Source organism: Euphorbia lathyris, chromosome 3, assembly GCF_963576675.1.
Source record: "Euphorbia lathyris chromosome 3, ddEupLath1.1, whole genome shotgun sequence".
Classification (NCBI taxonomy): domain Eukaryota; kingdom Viridiplantae; phylum Streptophyta; class Magnoliopsida; order Malpighiales; family Euphorbiaceae; genus Euphorbia; species Euphorbia lathyris.
In genome coordinates, this window is record NC_088912.1 from 56,707,677 (window position 1) to 56,732,411 (window position 24,735).

Consider the following 24,735-nt stretch of genomic DNA (forward strand, 5'->3'; position numbering starts at 1 on the left):
GGAAGAAGATACTCATTAGTTGTAGTAGATGACTATTCTCAACACATATGGATCATCTTGCTCATTAGCAAGGATGAAACAGTCAAGACATTCTCAGCACTCTGTAAGAGGATTGAGAATGAGAATGACTTAAAAATAGCTCATATCAGAAGCGATAATGGTGGAGAATTCAGAAACAAATTGTTCGATGAATTCTGTGAAACCAAAGGCATTGAACATAATTTCTCTTCTCCTAGAACTCCTGAACAGAATGAGGTAGTCAAAAGGAAGAATAAAACTTTGGTTGAAATTGTCAAAACAATGTTGAATGAAAATAGGCTTTCGAAGTATTTGTAGGGAGAAGCTACTAACATAGTGTATTATATTCTCAACAGGACTCTAGTCAGACCTTTTCTGGAAAAAAGACTCCCTATGAACTATGGAAAGGGAGAAGCCTCATATAGTATACTCCCAAGATTTTGGTTGCAAATGCTTTATACTGAATACTAAAGATACCTTTCCAAATTTGATTCAAAAGCTGATGAAGCCATTTTTCTTGGCTATTCAACAAATAGTAAAACATATAGGAGTTTTAATAAACGAACTCTTGTACTAGTACATGTTGAGTTCGATGAGACTAACCCTGTAGAGAAGTCTAGCAAATATTCAGAAGAAGGGGATCAAACCTCAACACTTACGGAAGAAACTCAAGCTGGGGAACCAAATTTAGTCAGAGCCTTTGAAGGTAAAACTGAACTAGAAATTATATTTGCTGACGATAATCTACATTCACATATTGTTGAAACACCAGTAGCTGAAGACATTAATCTTCCGAGAGAAGTGAGAATCCCTAGAGGGCACTCTGAGGGAAATATCATCATACTGTCGAGATTAATGTAATGAACAGAGGTTAACTAAGAAGACTTCTGAGTAATGTTGCCTTTATCTCTATTCTAGAACCAAAGAATTTTTCAGAAGTAGAGAATGACGAATACTGGATGATCACAATGCAAGAAGAGCTTGATCAATTCAGAAGAAATGATGTATGGGACTTGGTGCCCAAACCAAAGGATAAGAAGATCATCGGAACCAGATGGGTCTTTAAAAACAAACTAGATGAAGGAGGAAACTTCATCAAAAACAAGGCAAAGCTTGTAGCCCAAGGGTACAACCAACAAGAAGGTATTGACTACCAAGAAACATTTCCTCCGGTGGCAAGGTTAGAAGCTATAAGAATCCTTTATGCATTTGCTAGTTATATGAATTTTAAACTATTCCAAATGGATGTTAAAAGTGCATTTCTTAATGGATTCATATACAAAGAGGTCTATCTAAACCAACCTCCTGGGTTTGAAGACCATAAGCTTCCGAACCACGTTTATAAACTTAAAAAGGCTATGTATGGTTTGAAACAAGCACCATGTGCTTGTTATGAACATTTGCAAACTTCCTTTTGACGAGGAACTTTGTCAGAGGCAAAGCCGATACAACCTTATTCATTAAGAGAAACGGTAAAAACATCCTATTAGTACAGATTTATGTTGATGAGATTATTTTGGTGCTACTAATGAATCCTTGTGTAGAGAATTTAGTAAACATATGCAGAGCGAATTTGAAATGTCCATGATGGGAGAACTTAGCGTATTTCTTGGACTACAAATCAAGCAAGGGAATAATGGTATGTTCATTAGTCAAGCTAAGTATGCAAAAGAGATACTGAAGAAATTTGACATGGAGCATTGCAAGACAATCTCCACACCTATGAGCACAGACACAGTATTTTCAATAGATGACAGTAAGTCAGTAGACAACAAATTATACAGAGTTATGATCGACTCCTTACTCTATCTCACTGCTGGTAGACCTGATATTCAATTCTCAGTTTGCTATTCTGCTAGATATCAATCTAATCATAAGGAATCACACTATATATTTGTGAAAAGAATCCTTAAATACTTACAAAGTTATGTGAATGCAGGCCTCTAGTATCCCAATACCTCTAAGTTCACTCTTTTGGGATACACAGATGCTGACTATGGACGAGATAAGCTGGAATGAAAAATTACCTCTAGAGGGTGTCACTTTCTCAAAATCAATCCTCAATTACTCTATCAACCATAGAAGTATAGTACATTGTTGCTGGAAGCTATGCTGCCCGAGTCCTCTGGATAAAGCAACAATAGTGCTATTGACCTCTCAATAATCCAATCCAACATAGCAGGATGAAGAATGTCTATATACAACAATACTTCATCAAAGATCATGTCCTTAAAGTAGAAATCAAATTGATCTATGTACCCTCAGAAGCACAGTTTGCTGATATCTTCACTAAGCCTCCAGCAAGAGAACAATTCATCACTCCGAAAGAATCAATAGGTATGTCTAATCCCCTTCAGTAGTTCTGATTTCCATGTATGCATGTTATAAACATGCTCATAACTGATTATTCTATATTGCTACGTGTACTTCTGAATGAATACCACGTTCCTAGATTAGCACGCACATTAAAACCTTGAGGCTATTAGAACGGCTAAATGTCTAATGATTACTTCTAGGTCATCATTACTCTGTCATAACTCTAACACTGGAACCTAGGTCATAAGTGCCTCCGTTCTAGATCTTCGGCTACCAGATGCATCAACTTCTATCTCTGTCTATAAATAGGCCTCTAATTCTAGAAGTTAAACTTTACACTAATATCCATCTTCTTCTTCCCTAAGCCTTTCTCTCTTAGGACTTCCTAAACCTTAAGTGTTTCCTCTCCATTCAACAATGGCGATTGAAGATACACCAGAAACTTCATTATCTTCTTCTGATGCTTCATCATCTTCATCTAGAAATGAAACCTTCATTCCAGTTCTTCTTTATCCAAATCTCCAGAACATAACTATCCATAAATCACATTATTTTGATTGGGGTTATATTAATTCCACTAAACCATTTTCCACCTGGATCAAGAATAAGAAATGGGATACATACTTTGCTCTATCCAGTAACGTCTATCCGGACTTGGTTGTTGGAGTTTAATGTCCTAAAGGCAATTGTTTTAGGATATGAATATTTATGAATAAATTGTTTATTTAATCATTTGTTTAATCAGATATATAGCATAACATAAAAGGCATTAATCTTTCATAAAGAAAGTAATCCTAATTCTATTTAAGTACTTATAAAGTGTTCATACAAGCATGAAGTGAGACTATACTTTATAATAGACCAATAGACTTAAAATCAACCCAAGTCAAGCAATGTGTTATAGGGGTTTGCATATTACTGTTGAGACTTGCATGTAACAGTGTTTAATGTCGAGACAGAGAGCTGATCTCACAAGCTTTAGATATAGAAATATCTAGACAGTTACATGGATCCGGTGAAGGAGTTCATTAGGATTGGGACCCGACTTGAGATAACAGCATGGATTGATTTATCTGAGTGTCAACTATTCATCTCATTGGTATTAGTAGGTATAACTAATCCTCAGACTCAAACATTCATTAATTAGTGATTCTAGATTATGGAGTGTGATGCTTTGATTCTGTGCGAGCACGATCCACTACAGGGGAAGCCTTGGGGTGTGTGAGAGCAGGGTTAGGTATCACATAAAGTAATTGCAGAATAGTTAATATTAGATTGAGCATTCGTCACTCCTGATAAATGGGAGATATATCCAAATGGTCGCTTATGGTGAATTGACTGAAATCCTTGCAATGTGATATAGTTAAGAGTAGAAATAGAAATTTCACTTAACTTATCTTTCAGAGTAAATTCAACCTGTACAAGTAAAAATGGACTCTTCGTTATATGTAACCTTGACACGTTCCATGGTTATAAGGAATTGACCACATGATATAGTTGATGAAGGATCGTATTATATTAAACCTAATGCGGAAAGGTTAACGTTCAACCTGACTTCTTATTTATGTTGGGAGAATGTCTTAGGTTCTGCCAGTAACAACTCGCGAAGACATTCCGTTATATACATGTCGAAATTAATCAGGATGAATTAATTTCAAAGGCTATATACGGCTTGTAGCAATAAGGACCTAATGGGTCGCACATGGGACTTGGAACCAGAGGACGAAACTGTAATTAGTGGGTTATTGATGCATGGGCCAAAATTTGTAGTTAATTAGGGATAAATTAATTTGATTGATAATTATAATTAGATTATAGTTGTGAATTAAATTAAAAGATTATCTGATAATATTAATTAAAGGTTTTAATGTGATTATAACTCTAATTAATTATCCCTAACATAAATTAAATAACTAATTAGATTAGCATTATTGTCTAAATATAATTAGTTATTATTTAGATAATAATAATAAGTATTTATTTAATTATCTAATTAGTAGTTCTATTCCGAATAAGATTCTGAATAATTAATTAACTAATGCAACTACTCTAACTACCAAAACAAAAATTAACTAATGTAACTAGGGTTAGGGTTTGAGAAGTCTATAAATAGACCCCTCTCCCTACAAATTTCGACCAACATATAATCAAGAGGCTAAGGAATTGTTCCGAAATCATCCCGGCTAAATTACTATCTTTCTTACTCTCTCTTTAATCTCGTGTCGATTCCTTTAGAGGCAGTCATTGCGATTGCTATTTATTAAGGTTGATTACTAACAGTTCTTCTTTTCTGTGTTAATCATTGTTCGTGACTCACGTATTAAATATAAGAGTTATGGGCACTTCGTTTGCAACTGTAGATATAGTTTGTCAGATAAGATATTTCATTCTATTCCGCTGTGTCTAGGCTTATCTATTTTCCTTCAACTGAGTTTTACACAAATCTCTACATTCACCTAAAGGATGATGATCAACTGGTAAGAACAATTCAAGACAAAACCTTATGTAGCAGGCATAGAGCTCCAAAAATCCAGAGATGAATTATAGTGTATCAAAACATTAAATATTGTCCCGTATATAGTCTGAAATTGACAATTCAAAAAATTAAAAAGTATATCTTAAATTCATAACTTATATAATTTAATCATAATTTTTATTAATATTTATTTATCATAAATAAAAAAAATTAATTAAACCCGTTTTCCCTAAAGAAAAACGGGTGGTGGACCCGATTTACTCTAGGGAAAACGTGTGGCCTACCCGTTTTTCCCAAGGGAAACGTGTTCGGGCCCTGGTTTTCCCCTGGGAGAAAACCAGACCCGTTTTCCCTTGGGGAAAACGGGTAGGCCACAAGTTTTCCCCTAGGGAAAACAGGTGAGGAACCCGTTTCCCTTAGGGAAAAACGGGTTCTAGACCCGTTTTCCCTAGAGTAAATCGGGTCCACCACCCGTTTTTCCTAGGGAAAAATGGGTGGCCTACCCGTTTAAGAAAAATTCAACCAAAAAAAAATTTCGTTTAGATTTCAATTCGTTAAATTTCAATTGTTTTAGGATTACTTGCTTCCCTTGTCTTTGAAATCGTCCTTTTCCGGAGTTTTCGAGTCCATTTTTTCACAAATCAACGACTAGCCACGAGATAGAGAGAATATGAGATTTTTCAATGAATAATGAGAAGGGCAATATTGTCCAACAGGGTGCGACAATAAGTGAAATGGGGCGACGAATAGCAAAACCCCAAAAAAAAATCAATCTTATCTTTTTATTCCATCCATTAATTACCCAAAATCAACACATTCATTTGTTAAAGAAAAATGCAATCCATAAGCAACAGATTTTGAATTTGAATTTGAAGATAACGATGTATTAATTTTATGGGCAAATATGTTTTAAATTTGTGAATTTTGATTTATAAATCACAGGCTGAGTAGGATAGTGAATAGTATAGTAACTACTGCATATTTGATTGAAATTCGAAAGGTTTAGTAAATGCAAGTGTAGAAGAATTTGTAAAAGTAATAATTTATTCTGGCAGCTTCCAATAACATCAACCACAACAAACATGTTATAAGGTTCTCTTGTTCGGAAGCTATGCTCTTTATGTTCAATTAATTTTAGAGAGAGAAAAATTAATAAAGAGGTGGGACTATGTTGCCCAGACACGGACATGGATACGGTATCCGACACGGACACGGATACGGGAAACGTTATTTCTATAAAACACAGAACGCGGATACGTGGGGACACGTGTAAATATTAAAACTATTGGGGCACATTTATAAATATTAAAAATATATTTATATATATGATTTTTTTGTAATATAACTAAATAATTAGGAGCCCTATTTATATAGATGGATGGAGAAGTTTGAGAGTTTTTGTATTTATTAGGAGTTTCTTCTGGCATTAATTCCCCCTGTCCTTTGGAGTTCTGGCTCTCCAAATCTATCAACTATAACGACGATCGGTGAAGTTGAACGGCTGTATTTTGAATTTGAAGAATCGCAGGTTTTAATTTGACATTTGAAGAAGCGCAGGTTTTTTTTCCTGGGACACGCATATCCTTCACTGATACGCGTGTCCAACTTTCCGATATTACGGACACGGCCCCGACATCGTGTCCCTGGCGTTTCCGGCTGTGTCCATATCGGATACGTATCCGACACGGGATACGCTGGGTCTATGGCGTGTCCGTGCATCAAAGAGGTGGGATAATAGAGAAAAAGAATAAGAAAAATAAGAAATTAAAAAGAGATGAAGAAGATGATGTATTTGATTTTTATTTTTTATTTAGGAGTTTATTTGTGATAATTAGATAATAAGAGAGTTAATTTATAAAATAAATAAATATAATGACAAAATTAACTCTTTTTCCTTTTCCCTTTGACTTTTGATTTTTTTAATACCGTTAGTCAATTTGGTCTGTGTTTGCTAACAGAATTAACCTCAAGGTACCTGTTTACCAACTTTTAAACCACATAGTTGTTTAAAAATGACCCAAACCACAAGGTTTATTTTATACTTTTCCCTATTTTTTTCTCTCTCTCTAGAAAATCAATTATCTCATTAATTCTCCAAGCAATCTATTCATCTTCCCCATTTGTCATTATTTTCTTCTTAAATTCAATTAATTAACATTTATAAGTAGTAATAGTTTCTTTGCTATCATCTGTCACCAAATTTGGAAGTGGAGGAACGAGGAGATTTTTGGTGATAAAGCTGTTTTTATTCCTAACTTAGCTGAGTTCTTCTCGGAAAAACTCTCTAATATTACTGAGAGTTTCAAAGGGGATTCCCTTGCCAGGTCTACCCAGAAGAGAGAGGTCCACCTCCTTGGCTGGAGCAGGCCGAGAGAAGGGGTGGTGAAATTGAATACGGATGGCTCCTGCCTCAATGATGGGAAGATTGCTGCCGGAGGTGTTTTTAGAGATGCGGGGGGGCGCCTGGCTGTCTGGGTTCACCCAGAATCTGGGGGTGGGCTCTTCCTTTTCAGCGGAGCTTTGGGGTATTCTCTCTAGTATCAAGCTTGCCAAGAGTCTGGGTTTAAAGTCGTTATCTGTTGAGTCTGATAACATGGAGGCCATTAAAATGATTTCTGATAATCATGTTATTTGTCTTAATATCCGTAACCTTATCAAAGCTATTAAAAGGCTCTGCTCTTCCTTTGAGTTCATAAAGTTCAGCCACATTTTCAGAGAATAGAACCGGGTTGCTGATCACTTGGCGGCGGCTGGCCATAAGGGGATGTTGGGCGTCACTACCCTTTCTGATCCTCCTATTTTTCTCTCTTCTCTTCTTTTAGAAGATAGGATTGGGGTTAGTTTCCCTAAGCTGATCTCAGGATAGGTTTTCTTTTGGTTGGTTGTTTTTTCTTTTCTTGTTTCTACCAAATAGTAATAGTTTAATTAGGAAAGTTGTTTTTGGAAGTGATGCATGAACATGATGTTGATGTGTCAAAAACAATAAAAATTAAAAATTATATTATTTTCTTGCTAGTTAATTGACTTATTAATTCTCCAAGCAATCTCTTCCTCTTCCTCATTTGTTGTTATTTCATTTTTAAATTCAATTGATTAGTATCTATATACTACTCCCTCCGTTTCATATTACATGTCTTTTTAAAAAGTTGTATAGAAATTAAGAATATTGCAAAAAAAGATATTGTTGCCTCTTATTTATTGATTCCAATATTTATTTATTCTATAATAAGTCCATTATTTTAATTAATTTTTGTAAACCCGTGTTTTATAGTAGAAAAAAAAAGATGACTTAACGTGTACTGATCATATAAAATGACATATAATATGAAACAGAGGTAGTATATATAAAAGGTAAAACATGCAACCTTTTATAACAATGACACGTGCATAAAAGCTTTCATGTCATTATATAAATTTAGCCTAATACATCACTAGCTCTCTGAACTTGTCCAAAATAGTAGATTGGTTCCCTAAATTTTGCAAGTGTCTCACAAGCTTCCTGAACTTGCTTATTTTGTATCACCAGCTCCCTAAACTTGTCCATAAAAATAGATTAGCTCTATGAACTTTGCAATTGTTTCACTAACTCCCTAAACTTACTTATTCTGTAACAACTAAATACAAAAAACTTATTAAATCTAAATTCTAAAACTATATTTTCATCTATTCGAGGGGTAATTTTTTCGCTTCTCATACATTTCAACCTATTATAAGAGTTAGTGTTACAGGTTTGAGAGATTGAATGGATAAGGATCGAGAGTTAGTATTCTGATTTTTGTATTTAGTTGTTACAGAATAAGCAAGTTTTGGGGAGTTGGTGACACACTTGCAAAGTTCAAAGAACTAATCTACTTTTATAGACAAGTTTATAGAGTTGGTGATATGAAATAAGCAAGTTTAGAGATGGTGAGACACTTGCAAAGTTCAGGAAGCCAATCTACTATTTTAGACAAGTCCAATGAGCTAGTGATATATTAGACCTATAAATTTTCCACATTTTTCTCATTTCCTAAAAGTTACTTTGACCTAAATTCCCTATTAGTTGTTTTTAAGCCTCAAAATCCTTTTATTTTTCTTCATCCGAAACTCCTGTATTTAATTGATTTTAAACCCCAAAACCTCTTTATCTTTTCTCCATGAAATCATTCAGCTTCCTCTCATAATGAACTTTTTATCTTTTCTCCATGAAATCATTCACCTTCCTTTCATAATGAACTTTCTAACTCTTATTTAGAGTTCAATCGCAAAACATCAATTTAAAAAGAATCATGTCCAGGGTTCGATCCTCGCCTTTGAAAATGGAAAGAATTTCCGTGACCAGCAGTCCCATCCATAGAGGTGCAAACCATCTGCGAAAGTAAATAGCCACTGCTGTCGGCGGTGGATACACTTACAAACAAAAAAAAAAAATCATGTTCTTTGTTTCAAAATCTCTTGGTCCATTTTCTTAACTTTATATATTATTATAAATTTGTGATAAGTTTTCTTTATTGTTGATATATATTATGTTTACAAATAATTGATACATTTTTTATAATCTTGCTTCGATTTTGAGCACATTGGCTAATTGTTTTCTTTTTACCAATGCAGAGGGATGATACACAAATTCTCGAGCTCTCAGGTCAGTTTCTTTTTAATGACTTTTCTAAATCAATTTATACATATATGAAGATTTGATGTGAAAGATATATATAGAATATAAATGAAAGATTATATAATTGCTCAAATAAAGAAGGAAAGAAGGCAAGAAAGAAATATTAAAGAAACTAAATTTTGTTAAAAACATGCTTGGACTGAAAAAAAAAAAAAGATTATTAGCTGTGTTCACATCATCATCACTAATCATTTCATCAAACTTGTTAAGTTATAATACTTTAATTTCCAATGCAATAATAGACTTTTTTTTAATTCTCTATCTTATTTTCTTTAGAAGAGTGGCAAGTAAACCAAACCATGATACTAACTAATTTAAGAGTTATTATTTTTATTATTATTATTATTACTATTTTAAATTTTATTTGCATATTTTTTTTCTTAACCTCTTTAGATTAATTTGCCATTCTCAGTTTTGATTTTCAAATATACTTGAACCATAGATCTGCGTTCTTTTGATGACATCCCACACTTTTACAGAAAACAAAACCATACAAAAAGGCTACGGATGTCAACAAAAATGTGAAAAGAAAGATGACTACTGAGATATTGCTGATGTTTTAATCAGAAGACGAAGCAAAGACAGCATCTTACTAATCTGAGAATGAACCGCGCATAAAAAGAGAATCTTGAGAGAAATGGAGTCTTGGAGTGGACGACTAGGTAAGCGGATGATTTTTTGATAGAAACCCTGTGGAAAGGAAAAGGAAGGGAAAAGTCTAAATTGCCCAACCAATGCTGCGCCGTTTTGATGCCAGCTATAAGCAACTGCCATGAATTTGAAAGAAATGGCAGAAATACAAAAATGACCCTCAAAGGTATTGTGAAAAGACATAAGAGGACAATTGAATCTGAAAGAAATTAGAGCAAAGAGGGTTTTCATTGGAAATTTTTGGCAAAAATAGCCAATTTTACTGTTTGGACTTTTCAATTTTAAAGTCTTTAAATAGATTTGATTTCACAAATAGAATAAATTTTATCTTTGATTGTGCTCACTTTTTACATGTTAATTTCTTGAGGGTTAATTGTCTTCAAAAATCTATGTATCATTGAATGTATACTTTTTAATTTAAAGTTAAATATTTGTTACAATTAATAAATGACTTGCCCAAAATAATTGAAATTTCAATATGAAAAGTGGTGGTTAGCAAACGAAATTGATTGTTGGCAACAGAACAGCTCATGCAAATTATGAGGCGCTATCAACCCAACCCAACCCAACAAATGAATCTTGTTTCTAAATTTTATATAATTTCTCTCACATGCTTTGGAATACCATCTTCCATACTTTTAGAATGATATATTCCACTGAAAAAGGGACAGACATATTTAATCCTACCATGGCGTCCGCCCATCTCTATTCCCTCAATCCATTCCACATACATATATACAAAACACAAAAAAGGAGACAAAGCTCGTGCTCACTATTTTCAGATTCTTGCACCCACAAAATACCATAAGGTCTAGGCTTTTGCTTCTTACCTTACCCACTTGTCAAATTTCTTTTTTCTCCCGCTCCGAACTTGAGGGGGTTAGTTTGTGGGCTTTTACGCCTCTTCAAACCCATTTCCCCTCTCTCATCCATCATCTTCAACAACTCTTCATTCCCCTGTATAAATAAATGTCAATCCCACTCCAATCAACAAAATTGTCAAGTGAAACCAACCCCCTAAATCATAAATTTCATTTCTTTCTAAACAACCAACATATTCACAATACAACCTTAAACCCCATTTAGTTTAAACCCTCGACACAATTGCACAAAATATATCCATCAAAAGTATTTGGCTGAATACATCAGGTCCCCTTAACTTAGCCCAAAACACTGATTGATCCCTTTTAGACATGTCTCCTTAGCACCTTCAACTTACTTAATATGACGTGATTAACCCCCTATTGTGTAACAGCAGATTTGGGCAAGTTCAGGGGGACATCTTCAAACTTTAGGGGGCTAATCGGTTTTTTGGGCCAATGATGTATTTAGCCAAAGTATTTTGTTAAGAATCAAAATATACAGGCCAGTACACAAAACTCAAGTAGAGGGATACAGGGACAAATTGTGCCAAGTGCAAAGCTTAAATTTAAGCTTTTGCCATTTTAGGTAAAAACCCAGAATTGGTTTAAGAAAAAAGAAGCCGGGCAAAACAATCCAGAGGAATGTTTCCAGCCAAATCATATCATTGGGATTATTTGGAATTGGACTTAGTCACCTACCGCAAACACAAACTAATTTAGAAAACAACAGTCTTTCAAAGTATGGAGGCTGATAAAGGTTGAAATTTAGAAAAAGGATAAATTTCAACAAATTCAGTCATGAACACTAAAGTTTAAAATAAAGATGGATTATCTATCTCGTTGAGATTTTCATGTCTATATTAAAAATAAAAAAAAAACCCCATATAGGACAAAGTCAAATAAGAAAAGTAAAGCATGGAATAGTTATCCTGTCACAAGTTAGATTTGACTATTTCCATTTATTACAATACCAAAACTTCCTTCTTGTATGGCCTAACTAAGGAATTTGGAATATGCACTTCACAATTCATTCAAATGGGTTAATTAGAAAATGATATACATGACAAAGTTTAGCTACATAAAATGTTAATTCACAGAAACAATGAGACTACCCTCAAATTTATAAGCAGTATGAAACACTAAAAGCAATCAAGAAAGTTCAATTTTGATCCTTGACTTAGCTCTCAACAACTAATTTTCATAGTATAAAACATACCATAACCACCACTAATTAATTTACCAATTACGCTTCATAACCAAACTCATTGTGTCAACTCAGCAACTTAATCAAGCAAATAATCCAAAACTCTGCAATCAATGAATTAGGAAAGGAGTAGTAACCAACTAACCAGGGCACATCGCTTTTCAGTCTCGGAAAAGGACCTTATCGGCAATTCTCATTAATGGTCTCAAGCAGTCCGGTGAGAATTTCCTCGCAAACAAATACGACCTGGAATAACTTGATATCCTTAAATCTTGAATCAGTTTCGGGGATACTTCGGCCGGTCGGTATGTGTATGGATGTCCATTGGTGGTTCCTGTCCAATTAACCCTTGTTAGAGCGTAGCGTGTGCAACCTTTAGGATCCGCCATTGATAATAGAGTAGGAAAATAGTGTTCTTCTGGGTAACATTCATCGGCTCTGTAACAGGGCAGCTTGAATTTCTTCCATAGACTCCGATCCTTGATCACCGTGAGCGCGTGCCGGCGCGTCAGCACGAAAAACTGCGATCCAACTCTAAATTTATCAAACGGCACTTCGGGCATCAAGGAGTACCTCCCTCTCGCAATGTAACGCTTCCATAGACGAGGCTCCTTAGATATAATCTCGATGAAACTTCTGTATTGGAGTCTGACTCCATACTGAGTTGACTCAGGGTCTGACTCGGAGAACGATAGATCGAAAGTTTTAGAAGAAAATAGAGAGTCGTAGACATAATTGAAGGAATGGAGAGGGATACAGAACTGAGAAAGAACAGCGAAGTAAGCGTTGGCGGAATCATCGAGAAGAGCAGTGGCCATGAGGCGGCGCGTTGCGGAGACCAAAGTGGGGGAAGCGCGGTAAGTGCGTTTAGCGTTTTGAATGAAGTGTGCCTTGAAAATACCAGCGGGGTGGGTAATATTGACGGAAGGATCGGCATGGACATAGATATTGTACCGATCTTGATGTGACTTGAAGAATCTATCCCACAAAGGAGCGAAGTAGAGATCGGTGTTGGTGAGAAAAAGGAAAGCGATCTTCAGCTTAGGTTTGGAGGCGGATAGATGAGAGAATGAGGATGGATGGGAAGAGGCAGCATCGGTGGCGGCTTTGCGGAAAAGGGCAAGATCGTCCTGTTCATCGGAAGGAGAGATGGCGGGAAGGCGAGGAGGAAGTATTTTGGGGGCTAAGAGGAAAAGAATCGGAAGTGAAAGGAGAAGGGAAAACGTGAGAATGAATGGGGATGAGAACATTGGAGGACCAATTTTTAGGGATTGAAGGAAAAAGGAATTGGGGAATGAAAGATGACAATTTGGCATATAAATGCCGATCCAATTGATAAAAATTGTTCAACTGACTCCAATTTCATACAGTGGATACTCAAGTTTTATTAGGGTTTGGAAGGAAAAATGTTGAATTGTGCCCAATTAGGTTTTCTAGTAGAGAGGAGCGACCGAGGCCATGGTGGTTGTGGCGTCGGAAGGGGTTTAGTTAAAGGGTTGTAGTGGTTTTGCAGATAACCTTTTATGGGTTTGTACAGCAAGGAAGTGAGGTCTGAAGCTTTTTCAGAAAAAGGGGAAGGAAATAGAAAAGGATGAGGGATCGGAATTCGGAACCAAGTTGAGTTGAGACATTAATCTTCACGCCGTTAACTTGTTTAGAAATTTAACCACCGTTACGTTACTGTCGAGGAATGGACTGAGTTGTAAGCATAAACATTAACGATGAATTTCCCGAGATTTCAACTTAAGCCGGATAAAGCCCAAAAATTGGTTTATATTTTGGAAATGTTTTGTTCTCGCAACTTGTGTAACAATTAATTCTCTCCGTTTAATTGCCGCTGTTTGAATTAAAAAAAAAAAAAAACATAATGTTCATCAAGTTTTATTAATTTGTTCAAATTAATTATTTTATTGAAATAATTACAAAACTAGTTCTATTTTAAAATTCATTTACATATCTAATCTATTTTTTCAACTTCTTATAAATCTAAGCAGTTTTACTATATTTGGACAAAAATACCATTATCTTTCCAAATTCAAGTATATAGATATAGTCTGTCGTACCTAAAATACGACAGACGATAGAATATATAGTATGTCGTACATGTCGTACTTTAAAAAAATACAACAGGCAACATAGTATATTGACTATCGTACCTGTCATATTATTTTAAAATACGACAGATAGTAGAAAAAATATTCTGTTGTACCTGTCGTATTTTCATAAATATTTTGGAATGGAAATAATACCTAAGAATCTCTCCAAAATCTGCTATTTGATCATTGATTCACCGACTGACTTTTTTATTAAACCTCACCCAAGGCAAATCTCGCCCCAAGAGTTTACACATCTCCATTCGGTACTTCGGTATTTAACACAAAAAGTAGAACATAAATGAATATAATCATTCAGTGAGATTTATAGAATTAAGCCACCAAAAGTACTGTTTTTATTTACATTTAGTATCCAAAAAGAGCAAGTATTAAATACAAATAAAAAGAGCATTAAGCACTAGAACAAAAGACAAAAACAACATGAGGAACTCAAACAGGACCTTCATACAAAGAAGCATCACTATTTCTCAAAAATATAGTATGTCGTACCTATCGTATTTTCAAAACTACCCCTGAAATGCACTAAATCTACAATGTCTAACTATCAGACAAATGCAAACTTGTTTCTAGATTATCTACTAATAACTTCTGATGATACAACTCGGCTGCAAAATGCAATCTAAAATGGAAGCCATACGATCCGCCACCACACCCCATGGATACTTGTTGAACAGCTTTGCAATTTAGGGCAAATGGGTACTTGAACTTTATCTCAGTCTCTCTCATTTTGTTCTATTGTGATACCTTTGATCATGCTGCAAATAAGACAAATAATCAGACAAATGCAGAGAATATAATAGAAAATATACGACAAATAACAGAATATATAGTCTGTCGTACCTGTCATTTTTTCAAAAAATGCGACAGGCAACAAAGTATATAGTATGTTATACCTGTCGTATTTTCAAAAAATGCGACAAATAGCAGAAAATATACTCTGTCGCACCTGTCGTATTTTAAAAAAATATGACAAATAACAGAATATATTGTCTGTCGTACCTGTCGTATTTTCAGAAAATGCAAATGATAAATCTAACAAATAATGGAGGGCTTAGGAGAGGTCCATACAAAATTTCTTCAAGCTATATATATATATATATATATATATATATATTGCAATGAATATAGGAAGTTCTAAGACTATAATTTGGAACACAATGACATGCATGGAAGACTCATCATTGACACAATTCAAACAACAAAGCCAAGTTTCAATCTTTGCAATAGGCCGTCTGCACAAATGTGTTCCTGTCTCTCTATCAACACCATCTACCTTTCTAGAAGAAGATAGTATTTTCAAAAAATACGATCATGAAAATGAGAAATGAATAAATAGAATGTAATAGATTGAAATCAAAGAATCTCAAACGAATAACATCAACTCAAAAAAATTCTTGCTTACTGCTAAATACATGCCAAGTATCACTGATGTCAAGATACTAAAAGTTCTGATAACAGCATTCTATGAAACTATTATTATTTATCGTTATTTGATATTATTTCCTTCTATTAAAATACATAGGTCAATTTATTAAGAAAAGTTTAATACTATTACTAATGTGACATAAGTAGTGAATCCAATTCCCAATTTCCTATCCTTTCAAAGTTGAAAATTCCCAAAACAATTCCCTAATTTCTTTAACTAACTTCCAACTCCAATGTCAAACACTCTCTTCTTCTTCTTCTTACTGTTTCTCCAACTCTCCTTCTCCAAATCAGAAATACTTCAGTTTCCATGTCACCCACCTCACTATAACTCCTACCCATTTTGTAATCAATCTTTATCTATACCCACAAGAGTTCACTCTCTCATCTCTCTCCTCACCCTTCAAGAAAATATCCAATTCCTTTCAGATAATGCATCTTCCATTCCTAGACTTGGAATCCCTACTTATGAATGGTGGTCTGAATCTCTCCTTGGAATTGCCATCAATGGCCCTCTTTCAGTAATGGACCAATTTCTTCAGCTACTGCTTTCCCTCAAGTTATTCTTACTGTTGCTGCTTTTAATAGGACTCTTTGGTTCTTAATTGGATCATCAATTGCTATTGAGGCTAGAGCCATGTATAATTTAGGCCAAGCTGGATTGTAATTTTGGGCACCAAATGTTAATATCTTTAGGGACCCTAGATGGGGGAGAGGCCAAGAAACTCCTGGTGAGGATCCTATGCTTGCTTCTGCTTCTGCTATTCAGTTTGTTAAGGGTTTCCAAGGTGGGAATTGGAAGAAGAAAGGCGTTGATCATAGAAGTAGATATGGATTTGGAGGGAAGAGAGTTTTGAGAGAAGATGGTATGGGTGATGATGAGCTTATGTTATCTGCTTGTTGTAAGCATTTAACTGCTTATGACCTTGAAAAGTGGGGCAATTTCAGTAGATATTTCATTAATCAAAATACCAGCATACACTTTAACGAATTAAGGATGCCTTAAATAAGTAATTAATAAACTAAAATAACCGATGCAGGTAATTTCCTACAAAAATTGATGAACTTGACACAAATGAGGAATAATCCAGTTATGTGCCAAACCCAGAACAAATTCAGACATAAGTTGAATCCAAGCATCCAAATTAACAGTAGCCATAACAGCTAAAAGCCAATAAAAATACTCCTTACCCATGGTGGAACGAGATTGCCGGAAAGAGTTTTGCCTTCTTCCTCCTCTTGCTCTCACCGTTTGCCGCTTCCTCCTCTTCCTCTCACCGTTCGACTTCTTCCTTCTCTTCCTATCACCGCCGCTTCTCCTCCTCTTCTTATGCCGCCGTTTTCTTCGTCGTCGTTCGCTTCGCCGCTTCTCCTCTTCCTATCCCTGTTCTCCTCGCCGTTCGCTTATGGTTCGCTTCTCTTCCTCGATCGTTCGTCGTTCGGTATGTTTAGGGCGTATAACAGGGAATGGGAAAGACAAGGGCAAATTTGTCCAAGTACACTCAAACTACCTAAATTTGTAAAAGGTTGGAGAACTACATTAAAAATGTAAATAAGTTTTAAAATAGGGCTAGTTTTGTAATTGTCCCTTATTTTATTCCTCCAACTAATCGAATATTTTATTTGCTCCTTTAACTCTATTATCCTCTTAACTTGTTCAAATTAACCATTTTATCTCTTCTCAACTCATCGAATGTCCTATTTACACCCTTAACTCCTATAAATGTGATATTTTTTACCTCTTTATAGTGCAAAATTAATAAGACTTCTTCAAATGGGTTTGAAAATATATCTTTTTAATACCAACTTTTTTTATTTTGTTTCAATTTGATAATTATATTGATCTTTCATGTGTTTGTTACAATAATTAGATAATCAAAATTTAACTAGCAAACAAAGTTGAAAAAAAAACGAAGGAATGAATAAAAGTGCAAATAACAATAACATTAATATAAACAAGTTAAAGACATTATATGCAGGGATAAGATACCAAAATATGCTTATAGTTTTTGGTAAAGTATCAATTTAGGTTCCACTTACAAAATAACACCAATATAGATTTAACGTTTAAAAAAAGGTATCAATTTAGGCATCGATAACGGATTGTAAAGGGTGAGAAATACCACTTTTGTTGAGTTAAGGGAATAAATAGGATATTTTATGAGTTGAGGAGGTAAATGGACAAGTTGAGGGGGTGAAAAATATTACTTTTATGGAGTTAATGAGATAAATAGGATATTCTATTAGTTTGAGGGATAAAATGACCAATTTAGACAAGTTAAAGGAGTTGGAAGAGCATTAGGAAAAAAAAAAGATTAAGGGCTCAATTTCGATCCCACTAAAATATTCTTAAAAATCCTTTCAAAAAAATTTCTTAAAATCAATTAAGGTTTAAGATTAAATTTTTATCTCTCTTTGAATGTTTTGGAATGTTTTTCTATTGTAATAATTGTTTTTTTTAATGCAATGCATATTTTTTTAGTATTGTAAATATTCACTCGTTAGAACTAAAAAATGGAGAGATTTGATAATTGTCCTTTCATTGATACGTGTTTTGTCTTTGCAAAGCGCCGTTGGATTCGCACTTCGATACTAAAGTGAGTATATGAATAATACTTTAGAAAGTGAGTTAACTCACTTGAAAAGATATCTCTGGTAGGTAGATAAATATACACCTTTTTGTAACATATTTGTCTTAATGAGGCTTGGGCCTTGTTTGATAAAACACTTAATTACTTAAATTAAAATATTAAGCACTTATTTAATTTAAGTGCGTTTGATAACGGTTGTTTCTCCACCACTTAAATTAGTTAATTAAGTTAAAAATCACTTATTTTGATAAGTCAAAATATTTAACTTAATAGTTTAAGTTAAACATTATCAACAAATATTTTTATAAAAGTTAAATCATTCAATACTTTCAGCACTTATAATATTCAGCACTTAAAATTCAGTACTTATTTTTTCAGCACTTAATTTTCAGTTTTATCAAACAGCACCTTAATTGAACTGTTTCATTACTCTCATTAATGGTTATTTATTCTCTATTAAGTGTCCTTATTTTTCTATAAAAAGAATAATAGTTCCTTTTGGGTTTCCTTGTAACTGCCCCAAATGCGACAACGGACATTTATTCCTTCTTATTTGTATTTTAAGGTGGATCCTTTAGGCATCCTTCCTACGTATTAGGATCTCAATATGATGTAGAAGAAAGCAAAGAAGGAGTTATATTGAAGAAGAAGGAGAAGAAGAAGAAGAGAATACAAGAAAAAGAAGTTATCTTCATAGTCAGTATATTACTCCTATTTATAACCGTTTGAGTCTAACAGATATATTTAAATGAAACTGACTAACATTCTAATTAACTGCTAACTTAACATTAACTACTAACCTATGGTTAATAATAAGCCTATGTATGGTTAACACCCCTCATCAAGCTGGAAAGATGAACATCTAACACTCCTAATCGTCGAAGAAATGATGTTAACAATGGTGAATGTAAGGGTTTGGTGAAGCAATCAGCAAGTTAATTTTCTGTTGTGACAGGCAGCAAGTGAATCTTCCCAGATTGTACCTTATCTCGAATAAAATGACAGTCAATTTCGATATGTTTCGTCCGTTCATGAAACACTTCGTTCTTTGCTATTTGTATTGCAGATAGATTATCACAGAACATCAAAGTTGGCTGAGGGTGTTGAACTCGTAAATCTTTCAATAAAAACAACAACCATTGTAGTTCACAAGTTGTTAAAGCCACCGCTCTATACTCCGCCTCTGAAGATGATCGACTAACAGTACTTTGTTTTTTTGATTTCCAGGTAATAAAACTGTCACCAAGAAAAACACAAAATCCTGTAACCGACTTTTTTGTTTCTTTACAATTGGCCCAATCATAGTCTGTAAATGCTTGAAGTTGAATCTTAGACTTCGCTGGAAAGAAAATTCCTTGGGCAGGATGTTGTTTCAAGTATCGTAGAACTCGGTGAACTGCTACCATATGATGCTCCGTGGGCTTTTCTAAATGTTGTGAAAGTTGTTGAACAGCAAACGTTATATATGGCCTTGTATTACAGAGATATAACAATTTACTGACCAATTTCCTGTACGCTGTTACATCTTCAAGCAACTTCGAATTTGCAAAATCAAAATTATCAACTGACATAGGTGTACAACATGGCTTTGCCTCCAAAAAACCTATTTCAGCAAAAAGATCTAAAGTATACTTTCTTTGATAAACATGTATTCCTTCTTTTGTTCTTGCTATTTCTAAACCAAGGATAAATTTTAAAGTACCAAGATCCTTAATACTGAAACATTTATGCAAAAAAGTTTTAACTTCAGAAATATCAGAATCATTATTGCTAGCTAATATAGCATCATCAACATACACCGTTAATGCAATAAAATTGTTACCTTTTTGACGAACAAAAAAAGAAGGATCTGCCTTTGATTTATCAAAACCAAGAGTTAAAAGGGCTTTAGTTAATTTGGAGTTCCACATTCTACTAGCTTGCTTAAGGCCATACAAAGATTTTTTAAGACTACAAACTGGATTAGGAATATCAGATTTAATGCCTTCGGGGAGTTTCATATAAATTTCTTCTCCTAAATCACCATGTAAGAAAGCATTATTTATATCTAATTGTTCTAGTTTCCAATTGTGTATAGCAGCAAGAGCTAAAAGTAATCTTACAGTGGTTAATTTGGCTACAGGTGAAAAAGTTTCCAGAAAATCAATGCCTTTTCTGTAATATCCTCAATTTTTGTAAACATTTTTTAAATTTTTCTAAAGTAAATTTTTGAATTTGAATTAATAATTTTCATATTTATCCTCTTTTGAGAAAACTTTATCTAATTGTTTTTCATATATACTTTATCGAATTTGATCAATATTAATATTACAATTTTATCAATTTAGTTATTTTAACAAATAGATAATAATCTATCCAAAACCTGGTTTCAAAAAAAAAAATCTATCCAAAACCTAAAAAAAAAAAAAAAAAAATAGATATTATGTTGAGTTACGGCTTTGTTTTATTTGGGGAGAAGGAGCCGCCACTCTAAGGTTTTTTCATCTTTTTCCATGGTTCATCTTTCAAGCAAAAACTCTCAAATTCAATTCTTCTATGAGTACTGCCATAAATTGAAGTAAGTTTTCTGATTGTTTTTTTTTTGTTAAAATGTTTTGTCTCTATTATTAATCAGTTTTACCGATTCATGTTTGAGTTTATAAAGAAATAAAATTGATTTTTATCCTTTCTCAAAAGCTTTGGAAACAATTGCTCCAACTTCTATAATTTAATTTATATAGTTTCTGTTGTTTTTTTTTCTTCTTCCAAATATTCATATTTCACATTTAGAAATATATACATATTGGAGTTTTTGTTTTTTTATTTCGTAATAGATTTTGAGCATTTTATACATATAAGTTCTACTATACCATATGTAAACAAAAATTCATTCAATTTCCCAATATTCTAATTTGATTCAATGTTCGGTAGTGTGAAATTCGATTAAGTATATTAGAGATAATTTTGGAGTAATTTAGTTGGATATGTTGATCGAATAGGAAATTTGACGGTGTTCGGATGGAATGGGAAGATTGATAGCTAAGATTTGGATTTGGCTATTATTCGGAGTTCGAGGTGAGTGGTAATCATGATTCATGACACTATTTGTTTGATTTTGAAATCCCTAGCATGAAATCCGTTTGATAAAAATATTTTATTTAAAATATCATCCGGTCCTTTGATAATTAACATTAAAAGTTTGATAACAATAGTTCGATCCGATTTTTAAATTTATCTCCTATTTTTGTTCCTTTAAGACAGTTCTGATGAACTTTTTTAAAAATGTTATTTGTTCAAAATAGTGCTTAGTTAGATGATAAAACACTTTCTTGAGCTTAAATTTATTTGTCAAATATTCTCTACATTAGGGAACATGCCCTTAGTACATTAGTTTGTCTGATATCATTTATCTTAGTTGGAAGTAAAAATTATTTGAGATTATACTTAATTCTGGTAATGGATTGATTTTATCTGTTATTGTTTGTATTGAAAATAAGAAATTTTATTCGAATTCTGCCGTCTGGATATTTAAGAAAATTTATTCGAATTCTGTCGTCTGGATATTTAAGTTATTTGAAAAATATTATGAGATATAAATTATACACTTTGAAACCGGTACATGTGCTCAGTATTATCTGTATCTGTTTTCATGTCTCACTGACCTTCATATTAGGCTTGCATTATTTGTTATTGTTTTATCTGTGTACGTGTTTGTCTCTGTGTCGGTTGTTTTAGAATCATGCATAAGGTCGGTGAAGACATTCTGAATCTGAATCTGGTAGCGCTACCATCTGTGTCTGTTATCTGGCCTTTGGTGATGTGGAATATCATCACTCTGATGTTACTGTACCGTGGTTTTGAGAATTTCTGTAATTTATTATTATTATTCGATTTACTTGATTTGAGTAAATATCGCAATATTATTTGATTTCTCTACACCATCATGTTTGATAAATTCTGAAAACAAATTTGAAACTTATCTGCATATCTGCCTGTTCCCTGTCTGTTGTGCTATGATTATCACTCACTGAGATTTTCGCTTGCATAGACGGAAATCTCACACCACGTTGATTTTATTTTTTTTCAGATTAAGATCTCTATAGCTGGACAAACATTTGGGGTTCGATATTGAAGGAGGATATTGTTAGTTAGATATTGCTACTGTACTGATTTAGAGACGTTTGGATAAATTTATGGTATATACTTCTTTATAGTTTAAGTTGTATCATTATGTTAGAAGGCTTTATTAATTAGATAAGTATTGTTTTGAAATTAAATTTGAGGCTAGCATAGGTTAAGGTCATCTTAATTTATGAGCCGGTCATGACCAAGTTCGGGTCGTGACAAAAGTGGTATCAGAGCCGACTCTCCACGTATGATGTGTGGTTCGGGGACGAACCAGGCGGAAGCTGGTGGGCCTGTAACGACCCGATCCGGAGTGGGTGGCACCGGGGTAAGAAGGCCTGAGCAAGGAGCGGCCCTAAGGGATGGCGATGGGGGGCAGGAATGAACTGAATCCCACTTCGGAAATGGAGAGGGAGTGATTGAGGCTTATTAGTAAGATGAGAATTTAATACATGCAGACGCGTTTTAAAGCCGTGAGGCCCAATGTGTTGGAATTGGGCCAAAGCGGACAATATCTACATTGTATTGGATCAGGATGTTACAAAGTGATATCAGAGCCAGGTTTAGATTTTTTTTGGGTAGCGATGTAGCTAAGTCTATTATTTTGAGTTTTAGTCCATTGTTTAATTATCTACTGCTTATAAAGGTTGGGTCTAGAATTTTGACCAATGAGCTAAAGCTATTATTTGGAGTTTTAATCAATAATTGAAATATCATCATCAAGGTGTGTTGCTCATTTGGGTGGACTAATTAAGGACGAGTTGAAATTATGGGTTCATTAGTGTGCATTTAAGCTTAGACAATTTTAGTTGCTTATATGGCTAGCGTTTTAATTTTGAGTTTCTTTTATCAAAGTTTTAGTTATTATAAGGTTCATGGTTATAGTTTTTAGATACATTTAATATTGATATTATAATTTGGAGTGGGTTGTTAAAGCTTTAAGTGGTTATCTTATCAAACTATTTTGAAGGTCTTGTTACACAATTTGGAGAACTAAGTGGAAGGTTTTTTGAGCTTTTATTGTTCTATAGATTCAATATGTAAAATTGAATAGTAATATAGATATGGACTTTGAGAGTGAAGTTATTCCTTCGAGTTTGTCTTATTAAGGTTTGGGTTGTTGATTTTTTTTCTTCCAAGCCTTCGATGTCGGTCAAGGTAATTGGGAGTTAAAATAAAATTTGAGTTTAAGCATTTTGAACATCGAGTAGTCTACTCATGAATTTGAGATGTGAAATTGAAACATGTTTGATGATTAGTTATGTATTTTGGAGAGAATAAATGAGTTTGGTGTTGATGGTTTAGGATGCTTATATGGCCTTGGATATATTGGGTATTGGTGGTTAAATTATCTCATTGGAGTTTGTGTGATAAAAAAAAACAGTAAAGTTATTGCTTCCTATATGTTGCAGAGGTCCAAGGATTTGAATGGTTTTTTGTTTAGTTTTTAGTGTGGGTTTAGAAATAATTTGGAGATTGTATGATTAAAGCTTTAGTTAACCATTATCATAATAAAGGAATATTTTTTTGTATTGAGTTTATGGCTTGGAAAAAAAATAAATTGAATTGATATGTATCCGGTGTTATAGTGCTTCATAGAGCCTTCATTATCTAGTTGTAAATTATTAAGATATTAGCAAGGATTTATATGCTTAAGGTTTATAGTGACTGCACTTATAAATATTTGGAGAACCGAATTGACTTATAGATATTTGGAGAACCGATTTGAAAGTGTTTTATAATTAAAGGAGAAAATTAATAAGGCTATAATTTTCCAAACTAATAGCATAAGACTAGTTAATCTATTGAGTTGTTTATTGCAAGCTTGGGGTTATAAGAAGTATAATATGCAGTGCTTACATGTGCCATTAGTCTTTAGAATAGTTTATATTCAAGCATAGTTGGAATATCTACAGTTTTCAATAGATTGAAATGAGAAATAGAAGGAGATTAAGTTTTGATGTGATTTTCTTAGATTGCAACCTGTTATTTTTCTCCAAATGAGAAGTTAGTAATTCACATTATAAATTTCATGCTTCCAAAGATGTGTTATTAGAGTGAGACTGATGTATATAATTTCGGTGGCATGTCAGTTTGAGAGGCACGCAATGAAGTATGTTGTATAATACATAGATTAGATTTAGAGGAAACGTGACAATGATTCGTACATGTTTATTAATCTAAGCTTTTGATAGATATTATTAGTATTTTAAATTTTAAGGACGAAATTTTATAAGGGGGAAAGAATATAATATCCTCAATTTGTGTAAACATTTAAATTTTTTAAATTTTTCTAAAGTAAATTTTTGAATTTGAATT

At 33.6% G+C, this 24,735-nt stretch overlaps 1 protein-coding gene and 2 long non-coding RNA genes across 3 annotated transcripts; 1 reads left to right on the plus strand and 2 right to left on the minus strand.

Annotated features, from left to right (window-relative positions):
• Positions 1 to 10,565: 10,565 nt before the first annotated feature.
• On the minus strand, positions 10,566 to 13,937 carry LOC136223171 (glycosyltransferase BC10). Its single transcript, XM_066011040.1, has 2 exons — positions 12,328 to 13,937; positions 10,566 to 11,072 (listed from the first exon to the last, which is right to left on the minus strand). Exon 1 carries the CDS (start codon positions 13,496 to 13,498, stop codon positions 12,344 to 12,346), a length of 1,155 nt encoding a protein of 384 aa, XP_065867112.1. The 5' UTR covers positions 13,499 to 13,937; the 3' UTR covers positions 10,566 to 11,072; positions 12,328 to 12,343.
• A 671-nt stretch (positions 13,938 to 14,608) lies between these two features.
• On the minus strand, positions 14,609 to 17,213 carry LOC136221803 (uncharacterized). Its single transcript, XR_010685315.1, has 2 exons — positions 16,913 to 17,213; positions 14,609 to 15,051 (listed from the first exon to the last, which is right to left on the minus strand). It is a non-coding gene; the product is annotated as an uncharacterized lncRNA (long non-coding RNA).
• Positions 17,214 to 20,719: 3,506 nt separating this feature from the next.
• On the plus strand, positions 20,720 to 24,730 carry LOC136223980 (uncharacterized). The gene is made up of 3 exons (XR_010686229.1): positions 20,720 to 20,869; positions 21,291 to 21,366; positions 22,379 to 24,730. It is a non-coding gene; the product is annotated as an uncharacterized lncRNA (long non-coding RNA).
• The last annotated feature ends 5 nt before the right edge of the window (positions 24,731 to 24,735 follow it).